At 39.0% G+C, this 17948-nt stretch overlaps 1 protein-coding gene across 1 annotated transcript; it reads left to right on the forward strand.

Annotated features, from left to right (window-relative positions):
* The first annotated feature begins 117 nt into the window (after positions 1–117).
* On the forward strand, positions 118–17713 carry kpna3 (karyopherin alpha 3 (importin alpha 4)). Its single transcript, XM_067516157.1, has 17 exons — positions 118–279; positions 2805–2849; positions 6703–6792; positions 7823–7852; positions 8387–8439; positions 8556–8651; positions 10185–10270; positions 11268–11354; positions 11436–11605; positions 11865–11909; positions 12661–12792; positions 12913–13041; positions 13652–13756; positions 14039–14110; positions 14366–14528; positions 14738–14832; positions 14922–17713. Exons 1-17 carry the CDS (start codon positions 211–213, stop codon positions 15018–15020), a joined length of 1566 nt encoding a protein of 521 aa, XP_067372258.1. The 5' UTR covers positions 118–210; the 3' UTR covers positions 15021–17713.
* Positions 17714–17948: the final 235 nt, after the last annotated feature.

Consider the following 17948-nt stretch of genomic DNA (forward strand, 5'->3'; position numbering starts at 1 on the left):
ATTGTGGATGAATTTATTATTAATTGCGTCGAGGAAGCCACGGAAAGCAGGACAGCCCATGCAGGGAATATGCATTAACTCCTCCCCTCAATCTGCGACCTGTTACGTCCTCCTCCTCCCTGGAGCCAGCAGCAGTAAAGAAGCTGCCGTGCCTCGTCTTTCACGGAGGAGTTCCCGAAAGCCGGAGTATTAGCAAAACCCCATATAGCCATGGCAGAAAACGCCGGCTTAGAAAACCACCGCATCAAGAGCTTTAAAAATAAGGGACGTGATGTCGAGGTGAGCTGACATACAAATGCCAGTGTAATTAATACAGCAAGAAGTGGTTTTGCATAGGAAATTACTGTCTTCGGGCCTCGCTGGGGAGCCTGGCTCCAGCTGCACGGCAGCTAACGCCAACCTAGCTAGCTAGCTAGCTTACGAAAGCAACCGTTGAAGAGTTCGCCATCATAAGTGCCTAACGTGTATGGCCTATGTTGTTAGCGTCTAATTTCCCATATAACTATGATTGTGATTATTGTTGTCCCTTAACACAAGTGGCATATCACCTATCAGCAACATCACCGTTGCAAATTGGTGAACTGAGGGCAGGCGATGTAGCTGTCACTGCCAGCTAACCATAGCTAGCTAGTCAGATGGACACCGGTCGCAAAAGCGAGGCCGGGCCTCGCCGGTACCGTACATATAATTTTTGCTATGTTTGTTAACCACCTGGTGCCATTTATATCAATGTCAGGTTGTGAATAGTGCATAAAGTTGTCGTAAGTAAAACATCGGATTGTGCTGATTTATTGCTACCCGGTCGGTCTACATCCACCTTAACTAAACAGTGCCCCTCCTTGTTAGCTTGCTAACGTTGTCAAGCACACAGCTAGCATGCTCTGCCAGGTGATCCAGCTAAACTGAGCTGCTGTAGCTAAGCCTCCAAGCAGTTAGCGGAATGGTAATGATGCAATGACACAAATATTATGGCCAATTGTAAAGTAAACAGTAAATCTACTGTTAATTAAACGGATTAAACAGCGGTTTTTCATTGCTTGAATAGGTATAGTAAGATATACGTAGGCTACGCTTGAAAGATAGTACTTGCGTGAAGAAGTTCCATTTAACTGTTTCTAACTTGACGAAAGGTAATGTGATCTCTCAGATTAAATATGCTTACACGTCTTCCAACCTGACACCGCTGTAATACTGTACACAATAAACACCATCAAACCTACAGTCTGAAAAGCTGGGTATTGCAGCATCATTCGGTGAACAAGTCATCCTATAAATGTCTGTGACAGCATTTGTCTGTAATGCTCATTAAAATGGTGACCAAACCGTTTGGCAAAGGCTTGTTCAGGCAAGCCAAGCTAAGGGAAGCTAAAAGTGCTGGCCCAAAGGAATAAGTTTAGATTATGGATATATGGATATAATTTATTCAAATGGAAATCCCAGCCTAAGAGTACACCAATAAAGATGCTTGCCTTTGCAGGTTTTTTTTTTCGTTATTTAGTGATAACCCTGTATTAATCATTAAATGTTAAATAAAGGTAGAGTATATGGCCTTTGCCCTTCAAAATCCACCATACCCTGATTAGTTTCACTATCGACTACCTAAAATCACAGATTAGTTCCACTTAGTTAGTTGTTTTGAAAGTTTATGTCAGTGTGAGAAGCACATGGCTACTATGACAGGGAGACTTTGCCAAGTGCATTCCTTATGCTATTTCGGGCAAGTTGGGTGTCTGACCAGGGTTCTCTTGAGAGCCTCTGTATCAATTTGAGTTTCCTAAATGGATGATAGACTACAGCAAGAAAATACTCCAGTTTCCGCTTTTATTTAGGTCAGATGCAATAAATTAATTTTGATTTCTGATATTATTAGGGGCCAGCTTTGTGTTGCAAAACAGTAAAGCCTAACATGCAGTCATCATAACCTCTGCCTCTGTTTTCCTAGAGATCATATAAAGTACAGTTATGGTTTGGGTTGGATGTGTGTTTTTACCTAAGTTGGTTGATTTTAAAAAAAAAAACAAAACACAGATATCATTACTTTTTTCAGCATCTCTTGAGGTTCCCCTATGGGGAGCAGCTGTTTTGTTTTGAATACATATATTTTGTGTAATATTGTTTTAAGAGCAGTTTGTTTTGGGCCTAAATCAACAGAATTGTGCCAATTAAAACAGTGTAAGTGTATCAAGCTCTCAAATATTTGGTAATTTTCCTTAAATGTCAGGCTGGAGTATTGCATTTTCTTGTTCTGCTGCTTAAAGGGATGTTTTGTTTGTTCGCGTCAATGTAGTGCCGTTGTTGTTTTGCAGTGGTTGGGAGACACCACTCTTCTTTGCAGCCTCCTGAGTTATGACTGTCCCAGATTATGTAAGGGGCTATTTAGGAAGGCAACATGAACCTCTCCAAACAGTCACAAGATGTTAGACAATATCAGATGAGTTGGGATAAACTGGAACCCCAGCAGACACACAAATACAGCAATTGGTTAAACTGTCCCCCCCCTAGCTTGTGATGCTTCTGAGTTGTTTTATAGTCACTTTACCTTTGTGTGTGTGCTTTCAGTTTTAGGATTAGGTCACAGGATTTTGGCAAAAATGTAAATTCCCATGGACTTGCCCACTGCTGTAAAAACTTAATTTAAAATGATTTTAAGATCCTGAAAGGAAACAAGATTATCAGCAAGGCAATTACTTTATTTTGTTATACAAGTAAAAGCCTATAGTGTACAGTCTTCCCTTGCATTAAATAGTTGATTGTCTCAAACATGTTTACTTATTTACTGTCTTCTTTTTTTGTTCCTCTGACAGACTATGAGAAGACATCGAAATGAGGTGACAGTGGAGTTGAGAAAGGTAAGATATGCCACTAGTCATCATCACACACTAAGAACTGAGTATTATGAACCTGTCTGAGGCCCCAGGCAGGTGGAGTTTACCATACTAAGAAATTCTAAGCACCACAGACCATAGAGTGAATGTGTGTATAACAAAAGCTGTAGATATATCTTGCTTAAGCCTTAAGTTAATAGGTTAACATTTTGGCAAAGCCTTGTTCAATGCACAATACGCTATTGTCTTTCTGACTAAGCATTTGTTACAAGAACTGACACATTTTTGATTTCCTTCAGTGTTGCTAATCTGTCAACTTTACTCAGAAACACCCATATGACATTTTCTCTTCCCATAATCAAGTAGTCTCATATGGTTTATGTGCATTTATTATGAAGGCCTCTTAAGGGGGCCTGGTGACTGAGTGGTAGAGTATGAGGTTGGGAAGCAGAAGGCCACGGGTTCAAATCGCACGACACCAGGTGTGGCCCCGCCCAGCCACCAAGGGCCACCTTGGTGCCGATCCCGAGCCAGGATATAATGTGAGGGTTGCGGGGGGAAGGGCATCCAGCGTTAAAAACTCATGCCAAATCAACGTGCGGAACACGTTCCGATGTGGCGACCCCTGAAAAGGTACAAGCCGAAAGCCGTTGATTTGAATTATGAAACGGTTACCATATGAAAACAGTATTGATTTATATTTGGTAAATTTCATATTTTTTGCACACAGTCTGTAATTTAATAGTTGAAATTAAACCTCCCTTGCATCATAGTGGGAGATTGGTATTCAATATCTGTCAGCTGACAGTCATTTACGTTTGACAGCTAGCTCACTGAAGTGTGTGTGTATCTAACACGATAATGATTAACAGCGCCTGTTGGGCCTTGTTTTCACACTAGACTCCATTGTTTTAAGTAGGATATCCCGTTGATACTGAATGTTTCTTTCAAGAGGAAGCCATCTTTGACTGAGCATTTATATAGACACTGGCATACAGAGACCACATTATTGGTGTTTCGTTTTGTCATTTTCTTAATTTTCCTTTTTTTAAATGAATTAAAATTGCTTGTCTTGGGTAACAAAAATGCCAGTAAAGAGTATAATTAGCACAAGTGGCTAATAGATATTGTCACAATCCAATATTGTTAAGATCAACCAGACTACAGTATTTCTTGTTTATTTGATACTCTTACTGTTCTAACACATTAGTGAAAATGGAAAAGGGGGAGGGAAAGATCCCATTGTTTGATGCAGTGCTTTGTTTCTCTTCACTCTTGCCCTGAAATATTTAAAAAAAATGGTGTATACTTAAATAGATACTGTAGAATGTGCATTTTGTTAATATAACTATAATATAGAAATATGTTTTGGCACTGCAGAGGACAATGATTATAAACAGTTTAGCTTTAAATTGAGGGTGTCGACAGCTCATTGACTAAACGGTGCAGCGATTGTAATCATGCACAATTGTGAGTGTATATTTTTTCTGTCACTGATTGTCCTGAAAGCATTCTGTATTGGATTAATGATAGTTCGGGAGGTTTATTTAGATGCATGTTTTTCAGTTGCCAGCCTTCTGCTTTTTGATGATAAAGTGATGAGCACTAACCTGGCTTTTCCACAGTTAAAGCCAGTGAGGGGTTTTCCCTCTGTAATGATGAGACCTTTGTCATTATGTTGGTGATGTTTTCTTTTCACCTCTCTTGGTATTTTGCACTCACTGACCCGTAAGCTGTTACAAAAATAAACATTATTTTTGTAGCAGGAAATGTTTTTGCAGGTTTTGCATACTTGATGCAAAGCCTCACATTGCAAATACGAGTCATGTTGAAAGAATTATAAGTTGGTGTATATCACAATTCATTTATGTAATTCTCTGGAGTCATAGGAAACTGGTATTTTAGAGCTACAGTGATTGCATAGGTATTCACTCACTTAAAGTCAGTACTTATTAGATGCACCTTTAACCACAGTTGCATACAACATTGAGTGTGAACATCTTGGCACAGCATTTTTTGTCCCCCAGTCTTCTTCGCAAAACTACTTAACCTTTGACAGCTTGGAAGCAGATCCTCTAAAGGCTAGAATGTCTTTAGAAATGTTTCTAACTTGATCTTAAAGTTGACCTTGAATAGCTGTGAGGTTTATAATATCTGTTAAACAATTATTACAAGCTTACACCTTAGCTGGGTAAGAATTCTCTCTCTGTTTAAAAATGGTATCTGGTAACTCAAAGAGCGCTCTCAATTGTCCTTTTTTATATTTTTTTGAAGAAACGTGGTGTTTTAAATTTTACAAGATGAGTTGGAGAAATATAGTGCAGATACAGTCACTGTGGATCATCCACTAGGGCAGGGTTTTCCAAATTTTGTCCACAAGACCCACTGCCAACTGCAAGTGTATTCAGTCAATTAAAGCTGGAATGTACCATCCTAGATAGGGATGAAGTGTTAATAGACAAAATGGAATTGGTATCTTCCAGCTTCTGATTGACTGAACACACCGGATCCAGGTAATTAGCTTTGGGTGGGTAGGAATAGTTAGAAAACAAGCGGGCAGTGCACCTCTAAAGGCAGTGTTAGGAAACCCCTGCACTGCAGTTATATCTACCATTTAAAAAAATGAATACCCAGAGCATATTTAAGCCTTATTTTAGTAGGAACCATCTTTATCTGCCTTTGTTGAGTCATAGTTTTAGAGTTGTTCATACTTAATCTACTGAGTGTATGTCGGCAGTTAAAAATGAAGGAGAGGTCTGGTTCTGGGAACTGGGTTTCAGACAAAATAATTGGAATAAATTTTGCAAAGTCATTGTTCTGTGCAAATGTTTTGACAGCCCAGTATAGCACAGAATTTACACTATCAAGGAAAGTATAAAAATTAAACATTATACTTGAAATTTACATTGTAGATGACAGTTTCACTTGTACAGGCATATGCTTTAACATATGCATCTGAACTAAGGATTGCTTTCATGATGGCTCTGAGCAGCACGGCCATCATAAGATTTTGTTAGTGACTGTTAAAACATTATTTCTGTAGAGTGCTGAAGTGGTCTTAAATCTAGCACATTCCATTTAGCTGGATCAGAGCGGTAAGAAACACTGCACTAACCTATTAGTCACCAGTGACGCACATCAGCATGATGCACAGTATGTAGGGCAAGGGAATCTCCTCCTACCACTGACTCACATCCCCTGTAAATTGAGGGATGTGTGGATCTATCTGCCTGGCTCTGTAAACATGTCTCTTTGTATTTCCACACTGAATCAATGTGCGCTTGCTACAGTCTTTGAACTGTACATATATTCTGAGCTTGGTCTTGTTGAATTCCTTGTCTGCTCCCTCACTGTGACGTAACGGGCAAGACTCCGAGGCCTATTCCACCCACTGCTTACACCACCTGCTGCTTCAAGAAGCACAACACTGGCTGTGACTTGTGTCTCTCATACACAGCTGTTGGCAATGTCAGCATTAGCAAGCCAGATGGAAAACCAAGTAGTTATTCCTTTGTGCTTGCAATGAAAACAATTTAAAGTCCCAGTGATAACTGTGTTGTATCCAGGGCTTGATATTGCATTTAAATATGCTTAGTAAGAGAAGTCTAGTACAAGTTAAGGGTGTAGTTGCCTATTTAAAAGTTCAGTGTCCTTCCACGATGAGCTTGTATTTGCTCTGTGGATTAGCCTGCAAGCAGATTGTCAGACTTAGCCACTTAAAATGCAATTTCAAACATGTAGACTACACTCCAGGAAGTATGATAAATACTTTTTGAGGTGGGGCCCATTTCTTTAAGAGTTCATTAGTTCATGAATGAGCACTTTTATCTCCTTCCCTCATTGCTCTTCTGTTTTTTTTCCCCTCTTTCCTTGTCAGAACAAACGAGACGAGCATCTACTGAAGAAGAGAAATGTCCCGCAGGAAGAGAGTTTGGAGGACTCTGATGTCGACTCAGACTTCAAAGGAGTAAGTGTGTGGAGTGTGTGGGCATTCTTTTGAGTGACAAAGGGGCACAGAGACTGGACTGTCTGGATAAGGGCCCAAAAGGGTTAAAATCAAGTGGGCAGTATATGTTCTGTCTGGAACAGTTGAACACAGTTGAAATAGTAGCTTCAGTGCAGATGGAGGGATAAAATATTTCCTTAGGGAAGGTCTGGGATTTTTTTCTAAAAGAAGCATGTACAGTGCAAATTTAATGTCGGTGCTTGTTATGATATCATGTTATGATTGCTCTGTTTGCAGTATTTATGGGTATAAACTTCAAAGTACCAATTCACCCAAAAAATAAATATTTCCTTAGTCGAGATTGAAAGTTCATACTTGCCATCTCAGAATAAGCAGACGACAATAGTGGCTATTGTGAAGCTTTCAGTCTCATCACATGCTCTTCCTCAGCAGATGGAGATTTTTTCTATGGTTACAGAATTCTAGATGTTCCTATAGGTTTTTACTTAGGAAACTTAAAATGTTCTAAAGTGCTTAGATTAACCTTATGGGTTATATGACAACTGTGTAAACTCAATCTGCTGAGGTAGATTGTTGGATATGTTTAGAGGCTCAGCCACTAATGGCTGGTACGGTGAGTTTCAAATTTGCAGCATTTGCAGCATTTGCAGAACTTATTGCTGTTTAGACATTTATTGTAATTGTCTTAATCATTTAGTTATTTTAGGGGGGGTGCAGCATGCACATCCATCAGCCATTGAGCATCATCTGTTTACTATTTTCTTTTTTTTTATTATTTTTAAAGCCAGACAGCAAGATGCATTGGACAAGCTGTAGCCTTGTTAATCACCCTTTCACATTTATAGAAGGTGTGTGTGTGTGTGTGTGTGTGTGTGTGTGTGTGTGTGTGTGTGTGTGTATATAAATAATAAAATCTACTGTACTACTATTAAAAAGTGGTATTATTCAAAGGCCTGTTCATTGTGGTATTGTTGACTTTACTGCTTCTCCTTTACTAGTTAATGTGACACTCACATTTGTTTTTCTGCAGCAAAATGTTACGCTTGATGCCATCTTACAGGTAAGAGGTTAAGTACTCTATAAGGTATTGATGTAAATACCAATTATAGACATACAATTTTATGCCATGCATATTTTTTTCTTTTTTGACATTTAACTTGAAGCAGAATGCTATAAACAGAACCTCCCTAATTATAATCACATTTGACAAGGCTTTTAAAACAGCGGCACTTCTCATAGGTCCACTCAAATACACAATACTAAGCAGTTATGTTTTAAGAATCCTTGCTACAATTCTTTGTATTTCATCTCGACATCTTTATCCTGTTCTTGTAATCCCAGCCTGATTTGATGATGTGATGGCCATACCATCTGTTAGAGGACTCCTAGTTTCCATGTCAATAAAGAGAGTTCTTTGTGACAATGCCCTGTGTTATGCTGCAGAATGAATTTAGATATCTTCCTGTTGGTTTACATAAAGATACAAGTCTATATATTTAAGTGCCTAACGCTTTTGTACAATGCTGTTCCCAGATGTACCACCAATAGCTTGTTGACTGTGGGATAATTATGGGCTAACTTTTTGTCACTACAGAATGCTACCAGTGATAATGCAGTGATACAGCTCAGTGCTGTACAGGCAGCCAGGTGAGTTGGTGACAATATAAACACACATTCCAGCTGTTTGTTTTTTAATTTTTGGGGGGGGTTTGTTTGTATAATATTTTTGAGAATTTCTTTTTTTCTTTTCTTGTTTTTGGCAGAAAACTGCTTTCAAGTGACAGAAACCCTCCAATTGATGACTTGATAAAGTCTGGAATCCTGCCCATTTTAGTCAAATGTCTGGAAAGGGATGACAAGTAAGTCTTGTTTGCCTTCAGTGTTACTTTATGTGTGGCACACTGGGTGTTCTAGTTGATAAGCCTGCAGACTACTGTGCGGTTTTTGATGGATTACTGATGCTGCGACATCATGTGTTTGCTGCAACAGAGGCTTTGTGTGCATGAATGTGTATATCCATCTATGTTCACACGTGAGAGTGTGCAGAGGCACACAGGACAGTTGGCTGGCCCTCTCAGTCCAGGCCAAGCCAAATATAACAGCATTCCAATCTCTTGGAGTTCCCCAATTCCCAGGACCTTATTTTCACCAAGGGGGAAGAATGAATAGTTTAAAACATTACAGAAAGAATGTGTAAGGATTTTTTTTTTTTTTTACCATGGCAACCCACAACAGATAGCATCATGTTAACACATACTTATTTTGGATTTTTGTGTTCTTCTGAATGCAGGCAGTGCAGCATGAGCATACAAGAAACAATTATGGTCTATGTTGCTATAGCATTATTGCAGAAAGCCAAGCCATCTTAGCTCGAAACAGTGAAGTACAGAATTTCAATGAAATGTAATGAAGGCTTGAAATCCAGTACCACTTAACATGAACACCACACTACATATATTCAGAGGTTTTCAAGTTAACTCTATTAAATCTAAGGACTGATAATTCTGTCCATCAGCTGGTTACATTACAGAGAGCACCACCCTCTATTTACTGTTAATAATTCAGAAACCGGTAGGGACAACAGATCATAGTTGGTTGTTTTATTTAAAAAAATACGTGGTAGACAAACTTCCCACCCTCTGCTGTGATTTACTAGCATTTGGCTGGTGGGTGGTGTTGCATCATTTTTTAAAAATTATTTCATAATAGTTTTCTCTTTTGAGCATAGCTTTGGTTTTCCAAACAGCATGCTATTTAGGTAAGAGATCTGTTGTAAGGTGCCCACATTACATTGTGCTTTAACCAGAGTTGCACATACACTACTCACAAAATGTTAGGGATATTCGACTGTCGGGTAAAAGTTTTGGTAATAGGGCATTTAAGTAGAAGCATGTAATACTTCATCTCAAACTATTTATTGAAACAAAAGCCAACAATAGTTGTGGGTATACCACAACAAAACATGTCAAAGTCTCACTAACTTCTCAGTTGTTAAGTGTCGTCTTGGTTTTATGTCAAAATGTGAACAGCATGATGAAGGGGACTGTTTAAATAGAAATTGTAATTGAACCAGAATATTTAGTAGTTGTAGTTGTAATTTTTGCAATTAATCACCTTGTTGGAGAATAGCATGTTATGCAAGAAGTACAGAAACACAGAACAGTTGGACATGTGAATTCAGATGTTTAGAGAAGGTCAAATTAAGTTCACTTGTAAAAGTTATAGTACATTTTAGGTGCACTCTGAAATTTCAGAAGTCAAATATCTCTGTTTGTGCATAGTGTTGGTGTTGCATTTATTAACACCCCTCCATCTTTATTCCCCACTCTGTTACAGAAACTCGATGAGCTTTCTGGGTGTCTTTACATGGTTTTGTTTTCTTTGTCCTACAGCCCTTCTCTTCAGTTTGAGGCAGCTTGGGCTCTGACCAACATTGCCTCTGGGACGTCAGCACAGACTCAGGCTGTGGTTAAATCCAGTAAGTGGACCCCCGTCCTCCCTAATTCTACTCATTCAGTCTGTGTTTGTATGCTATCTGCAATCTGCCAAGCAAGCATATTTATTGTTTTCTCATTCATTGAAGCACAGGCATTATTTGGGTGATTGCCCTGTTTTAAAATGAGTTCTATTATCTAATGAAACATCATTACTGGTGATTGAGCACCATGATCAGCATTCATATGATTAGCTGTCTTATACAGAGACTCCATTAGTTTACATACATTTACAAGATCCAACTTAAACTAGCCCTAATATTTGAAATCATTTCAATTTTCTTTGCCCTTTCTCTCCCTACTCTGTGTTCCTCTACCACCTGCTACACTACATGCTCTGCATAGCCCTTCAGGTATTATCGCATTAAAATAGATATCAACACTTCATAATTTAAAAGCAGAAATACATGAAAAGCTCTGATAGGTCAGAAGGCTGTATATTGTTGAACCTTTATAGAAGTGAACACCTGCCAGTTCTGTTCTGTGAGTCTGAATTCATGAGGTCTTTACACAATAAGTTTTAGATCATATTTCTACCCCCCAAAAATTGAAAAAAGTTATATACGGCAGCTTTAAATGCAAGAATATGTAGTTGCAAAAAGATCTGCATTGAAAACGTCACACAAATCTTCATCAAACTTCTCTGAATGTGTTCAGCTACTTTTGGTATAAGCATATGGCCAAGCCTAAACTAAACCTTCTAAGTTTACTCTGTAGTGTGACTATCTCTCTGTTTTCCTGTGCCTCTCTTTTGTTGCCTTGGATATGTTCATTGTTTTAACCTAAGAGTCAGTTGTATTTATGAGGATTTTTTTTTTTTTATACCAATTCATTAAACCTTTAGATTTATGTTTTAGGGTTAGATCAGCCGTTATATTCAGGACTTATGATACCGTCAAATACTTGACAACAGAGTTTATACCTTGAGTTGCATGAACTGATTTCAGCAAGCTTTGGATAAGTTGATGTTTTTGTGTCCAGATGCAGTGCCCCTTTTCCTTAGACTTCTTCACTCCCCCCACCAAAATGTATGTGAACAGGCTGTATGGGCATTAGGAAACATTATAGGTGAGTATTGTCCTTACCTTTTATAGTGTGAGTGTGGAAAACAGCTTTTCATATGTTGATCACTGCCTTCTGCCTGCCCAGGTGATGGGCCACAGTGCAGGGATTATGTCATCTCCCTGGGTGTGGTCAAGCCCCTGCTTTCTTTCATCAACCCATCAATCCCCATTACCTTCCTTCGCAATGTTACCTGGGTCATTGTTAACCTCTGCCGCAACAAGGATCCACCACCACCCATGGAGACTGTGCAGGAGGTGAGAGCATGTGCCAGACAGATTAATGTGTTGCTTTCTATTTGACTGTCACTGCAGGCTGAGTCACACACAGAGCTTTTCAGTTATCAAATCGGCCTCAGCGCCCTGGAGAATTTCTAACTATAAAGCTCTTATGCCAAATTTGAAAGTTTTGACAGCTATTCCTTTCTTTTCTCTCCACCCTGTTTCTGCCTTTATCTGTTCTGTTTTCCTGTGCCTCCAGTCAACCCACTCACAACCTACTTTTCTTTTCCCACAGATTTTGCCTGCTCTCTGTGTGTTAATATATCACACTGATATAAATGTAAGTATGAGTGCGCGGTGACTGTCCCAGTAATTAAACGTGTTAGTGCTCATTCTGTCAAGAATTCTCATGTATTTATTTTATTTTTATTTTTTTCTGCCTGGGCTGGATTATGGTTAATCGTGGTTTTGTTAAACATTGTGATCATGATTATCTGACTCAACTTGACTATGGAAACACAATGCATTTATTGAACTTAAAAAAAAAATAAGTGGATTTTCCTGAACTTTAGATATATTTCAACTAAAAACAATGAAAAAAAACAACAATGAGACATTAATAAATGCAGCCCAAGCGGGATTGTGCAGGAGATTCTTTTTTGTTTGTTTTTAATACACCTGTTCCATAGTCAGGTGCGGAGATTTCATCTTGCAGTGTATATTTGTTTTTACAACCACAGCATAGCATTTTTACTGTACTTGCAATTTTAGGGTGTGTGTCCACTCATCTTTGAACACTTAGTGTCAATTTAATTTTAAACAAGCACCTGGTTCTCTCTCACTGCACCATGGTTTATAGATAGCATTAGATCCTGAATTGTAAACAGCATCACTGTGAAACAGATAGAAAGGCATGCAATTCGTTTTCTTACTAATTTTCCTAATTAGAGGCAGCCTTAATCAAAATCTGGATAAATGAACAACTCTACTTTGTGGTCTGAAAATGCGATTTTTTTTGGAAATGTTAACAGCATAATTAGTGCATGTGTACATATACGACGATATATGCATATACAATTTTATTTGTTAAGATCCTAGTAGACACAGTGTGGGCTCTGTCCTATTTGACGGACGGAGGCAACGAGCAGATCCAGATGGTCATTGATTCCGGAGTCGTTCCATTTCTTGTGCCTCTCCTCAGTCATCAGGAGGTGAAAGTTCAGGTGAGATTTTGTTCTGTTAAACTGATTCCCAAGTCATCACTTTTTGTTTCCAGTAAGATGACGATTTTTGTGATTTTAATTTCTTAAATTCTAAATTATTCTTCGTCCTAAAAACTGCAGACGGCAGCCCTGAGAGCAGTGGGAAATATTGTGACAGGGACAGATGAGCAGACGCAGGTTGTGCTTAACTGTGACGTCCTTTCACATTTCCCCAACCTGCTCACACACCCTAAGGAAAAGATCAACAAGGTATAAAATTCTCAAACATAATGTTGTTTGTATTTATGTTTTTGAACTAGTACGTCTGCTTTTCTAGTATGGGGGTAAAAAGTCTTAGGTATCTGGTTCTTGTGAAGTATATAGCATTTATAAAAGCGTTTCGCTGTCAGGAAGTCTCTATCAGACACAGGTTGTTTTATTTATTTTTAGTTCTCCCCTTACTCATTCATTTTAAGTAGTTACGCTGACAGTGTAATTGGTAGGGTTTTTTCTCCTTCATGGAAAAATGCTTCTTTTGATTGAAAACTAATGTGAATGAGATGATCATCACTCTCTTTGCACTGGAGAAAATTATTTGAAAATTTCTGTAAACTGAAATCAAATGCTTTCAAGAGGCTGTTCTACTAATTCTCTTCATTCTTTGTGAATGTGCATTACATTTAAAACAAAGTAAAAATACCAATTTTACATTTCACACACACACACACATGATGATGTGCAGAATCATGCGTAATAAATTTGTGGAGTGCAGCCAGCATCAGATTTTGGCACAAAATGAAGAAATAAGTGGTTTTGGAGTATTTATGTCTGTGGAAACTAGAATGCTTGTTTTGACCGTTTGTGGTTGGTCTGTTTGCAGGAAGCAGTGTGGTTCCTGTCCAACATTACTGCTGGAAACCAGCAGCAGGTTCAAGCTGTGATCGATGCTGGACTGATTCCTATGATCATTCACCAGCTGGCTAAGGTTTGTTAACAGTGGAACAGCAGAAAAGAAAATTCTTAAGCTTTATATTATCTGTTCATATTCAGTTTTCCAAGCTAAACTTGGAAAATGTAATGTTTGCATTGATTGTATTTAGTTGCATAGACAAAGTCCCTGTTTTGTAGATTGTGAAGCAAAATAACTTTGATAAATAAAACTGACACCAAAAGCAAACGTGGCCTAGATTTTCTGTGACTTGGCATTGTGCCACTGTAGAAAAGACCAGTTCTGTGCATATCTTAGTGACAGCCTGTCTCTCTACAGGGTGACTTTGGCACACAGAAAGAAGCAGCGTGGGCCATCAGCAATCTCACCATCAGTGGGAGGAAAGACCAGGTAAGCTGGCCCCTTTGAACTAGCGATGTGGAAACCTGGTGCTTGTGTTTACTGCTGTGTTTTTGGGGGGGGGGGGGTTTGCCATGTAATCTGTAATGGTAAATGTTTACTATGCCATTTCCCACTTTTAGAAGACACTGAACTGTCTCCATCAGTCAAGGATCAGTCAGTTCCATCAGTCATGTTCCACACCTGTAACATACACTTATGTTGTAATCAAGTATGGATGTGATGTGTATGTGTGGGTTTGTGTAGGTGGAGTTCTTGGTGGAGCAGAACGTCATTCCTCCGTTTTGTAATCTGCTGTCAGTGAAGGACTCCCAGGTGGTGCAGGTAGTCCTGGATGGCCTCAAGAATATCCTTATCATGGCAGGAGATGAAGCCAGTACTATTGCTGAGATCATTGAGGAGTGTGGAGGTCTGTACCTTGCATTAAATCTCAGCCCCCTCCTCTAACATGTTTAAGCTGTGGTGTGTTTTTTTTTTTTTCCATTGTTGTTACAGTTCTTTTTATTATTAGCCTTCTTTAGCTGCTATACTGAAATTTAAATAGTACAAGTTACAGCATCAATCAGTTTCCAGTCTTTACAAAAAAAAGTTATATTTCTCATCATTCTGACTTTTCAGGTTTGGAAAAGATAGAAAATCTGCAGCAGCATGAGAATGAGGACATCTACAAACTAGCCTTTGAGATTATTGATCAATACTTTTCAGGAGATGACGTGAGTTATCCACCTGTGATTTGTTCATTTTGTTTTTTCTGCACAGTCCCAAGTAGACCTGTGACCTCATGATGTGTGTCCCATTTTAGATTGATGAAGATCCCAGCTTGATCCCCGAATCCACTCAAGGAGGAACCTTCAACTTTGATCCAGCCTCTAACATGCAAGCAAAGGAGTTTAATTTCTAAAAGCCAGGGTGTTTGGTTCAACCAGCAGCACAGGTACTCTGTAATCACCCCATCCATCTCTCTTCAAACCTGGCAGCCTGGTACAGAAGGATTTACTCAACATCACGTCAACATGGAAACTCACCACTGAAGGATTTACCAACACCCACCTCTGCACTGTGGGATGTTTTCTTTTTTCTTTTCCTTTATAAATGATCATCCATCCAGGACATGGCAACCCTTCATAGGAGTCCTGGTCATTCAACAGACACCATCACCATCTGGCAACCTGCAACAGGAGGATTGTCAATATTCCTTGCCAGTGCTTCTAAATATCACACAAAAATAAAACCAGACGGAAGAAAAAGCTGCGGTGGCAAGATTTAATTGCCAAGTCTTCACAAAGACAAAGACAGAAGCACATTTCCATACACAAACATGCGCACACACTCAGATATATACACACACTTTTTGACACTTAGAATTTGTGTGCATACTTTTGTTAGAAGCCATCATATCACTTTTGGGGAAGAAATACTGCTGTTTTGTGGTTTATTTTGTGCTTTTCCTTCCCTTGGATAGTCCTCTGGTAATAATTCACGCATGCGTGCACACACTCAAGAACACACATCAGCACACTTACTCACACTGATAACTGATGGCCGGGCACCTCGATAACCCCCTCTCACCCAGTTAAGAGTTAATCCCAGAGCTAAGCCATGATTACCCACGGACCCCTGCTGCCCACCCAGGAGAGTTCTGGTGTAGGTGGAGGGGCAAAAGTGCTCCAAGGCAAAAAGAGGAATTCCGTGGCGAACTGAATGATGGGACCTCTGACTCAGTGTCGTCACTTTTCTGATGTGACCTTGATTGAATGATCAAACTCAATGTTTGTTTAGAAAAAATGAAATGTGAAGAAAATGCCATAATTTTTCCGACACATAACTTTGAGACCTGCTAAATGCCTGCTTCTGATTCAGCAGAGTGACAACATTTTTTTGTTATGTGAATACCTGTCAAGGGAGGAAGTACCCTTCGGGTGAAGGTGCAGAGACTTAGGAGAGATGTCAGCTGTAGCGTTTATCCACCCCCTTCCACAGGACATCCATTTCTGCAGCATGAGCTCAGTCACATCACGTGATCAAGTGAACTGTTTGCTCGGGACTCCCCTGTAATGTGAAACTTGGATGGGGGGTTTAACAAAAAAAGCTATAAAGAAAAACAAAAAAAAAACCAAACCTAAAATCATCCCAAATTGCTTATCTGACATTAAGCTTGTTTTATTTCTTCTTTGAAATTCTTTAATCAGATGTTTTAGGTTTGTGTTTTAGCTTCTTCTGGTTGAGTCTGTGGAGCTTCCATATGTCAGTTTTTTTGCTTTTTCCCTTTCCTCGGTCTTATGCACACATTTCAGACACATTGATGTCTACTTGCAGGAAGGGACCTATATTTCCTGAAGACTAAGGAGTAGAGGCCCTGACTTTATTATACTTAACTACTTTTGATGAAGAGGTCACGTGTCATCACTCAATTTCAATAATTGTACAAAAATGTAATGCGTATCTCTCTATGCCGTCTAATGAATATATTAACATAAAGCCTGTACAAAGCTGCTGCAGCTGACGGTCATTGGATGGACAATAACCTTACTGTCAATGATGGCCAGGAAGGTGTTTTTTTGTTTTTGTTTTCTTTATTCCTGTTGGAGCAATATTTGTTTTATTGTTCTTGTTTTTGACTTGCATATGTATTGTGATGACATGCTGATAAATTGGAACAGGCTTTTTCTTTTTTTCTTTTTTTTTTTCTTCGTAGTGGTGACGGGCTGTTTAAAACGTGCCGTCCCATGTCCCAGTTGTTGAGTGGGTTCGGGTTTGAGGTGTCAAACTCTGAGCCTGACCCTAACCCTGGTCTTGAAGACTTTATGATCCTCTGGTTGGCTGCTAACTACTGAGAGGGGGTCGCACTGGGATTTTGAATATTGGGTGGGGTTGTATGAGCAGCCCAGGCTTGTTTTTGGGACTAGCTGTTTATTACTGAACAAAACTATAGAGAGGGTGTACAGTCGTGATCTAGCAGACTAGACCGAGCCACTTTAAAGATTTACAATTTTGTTGCCTTGTATCTGAATTAGATACAAGCTTATGTTTGTTGCAAGATTTTTACTTGCTAATGAAAAGTTGTTTTAAATAAAATAATAGAAGAAAAGCAACAGACAGCGTTTTGGCCTCTGATTGTTTATCTTTTTATAAATTTTAGATTGAATTCTTTAAGGTGGCTCATTGATGCTTTCAACTCTTGTGCATATTAAAGACAAGAATGAGTTGAAAATCATTGTGCCTTTTGTTTTTCATTTCAACAAAAACTAGGTTTCATTGAATAGAAAAGATTCTTTGAGCACATGGAGAATTTTGAAATGGGAGATGTGGCTACAGTAATGTTGTTCTCCCTGTTTTTGGAGTTTGCCATGGGAATGGTCAGTGCTGCTCTCTGCTGTCGAGAGTAACTGCTCCTCTCCAAACATATTCACTGAACATTGTAACCCACCATTTCTTACACTCATTAACTACCCCTCCCTTTAAATGCCACAAACCATCATTGCCATATTTCAGTCAGAGGATTTTGACATCATCTCCTCTCATCTCACCTTCAGGACATTATCTGTGTTTCTGATCCTAACCAAAATAAACTTGCTGTTTAGCTCTTGGATCCTCCATGCTTGCAAGTGTTGTGATTCGCACATACAGTAGTTGCTGGTCAAACTGAAATTATTAGTAGTTTTTAACACTGAAGGATTTTTAGAGTGAGTGGCTGTATGATCAATGTTTTTTTTTTGTTTGTTTGTTTTTTTAGTTTTTTTTCCTCCTGAGCTCATAAATTTAATACTCTTTTGTCAACATCTGCATGAGGGCAAATTTACCATTGCACCTTATCAAACAAATCTGTTTC

This window comes from Channa argus, chromosome 9, assembly GCF_033026475.1.
Source record: "Channa argus isolate prfri chromosome 9, Channa argus male v1.0, whole genome shotgun sequence".
Taxonomy (NCBI): Eukaryota; Metazoa; Chordata; class Actinopteri; order Anabantiformes; family Channidae; genus Channa; species Channa argus.

Coding starts and splice junctions, on each gene's coding strand:
- kpna3 (XM_067516157.1), top strand. CDS start 211: ATGGCAGAAAACGCCGGCTTAGAAAACCACCGCATCAAGAGCTTTAAA. Junction 12,793..12,912: donor ATCAGGAGGTGAAAGTTCAG/GTGAGATTTTGT, acceptor TAAAAACTGCAG/ACGGCAGCCCTGAGAGCAGT. Junction 13,042..13,651: donor CTAAGGAAAAGATCAACAAG/GTATAAAATTCT, acceptor GTCTGTTTGCAG/GAAGCAGTGTGGTTCCTGTC.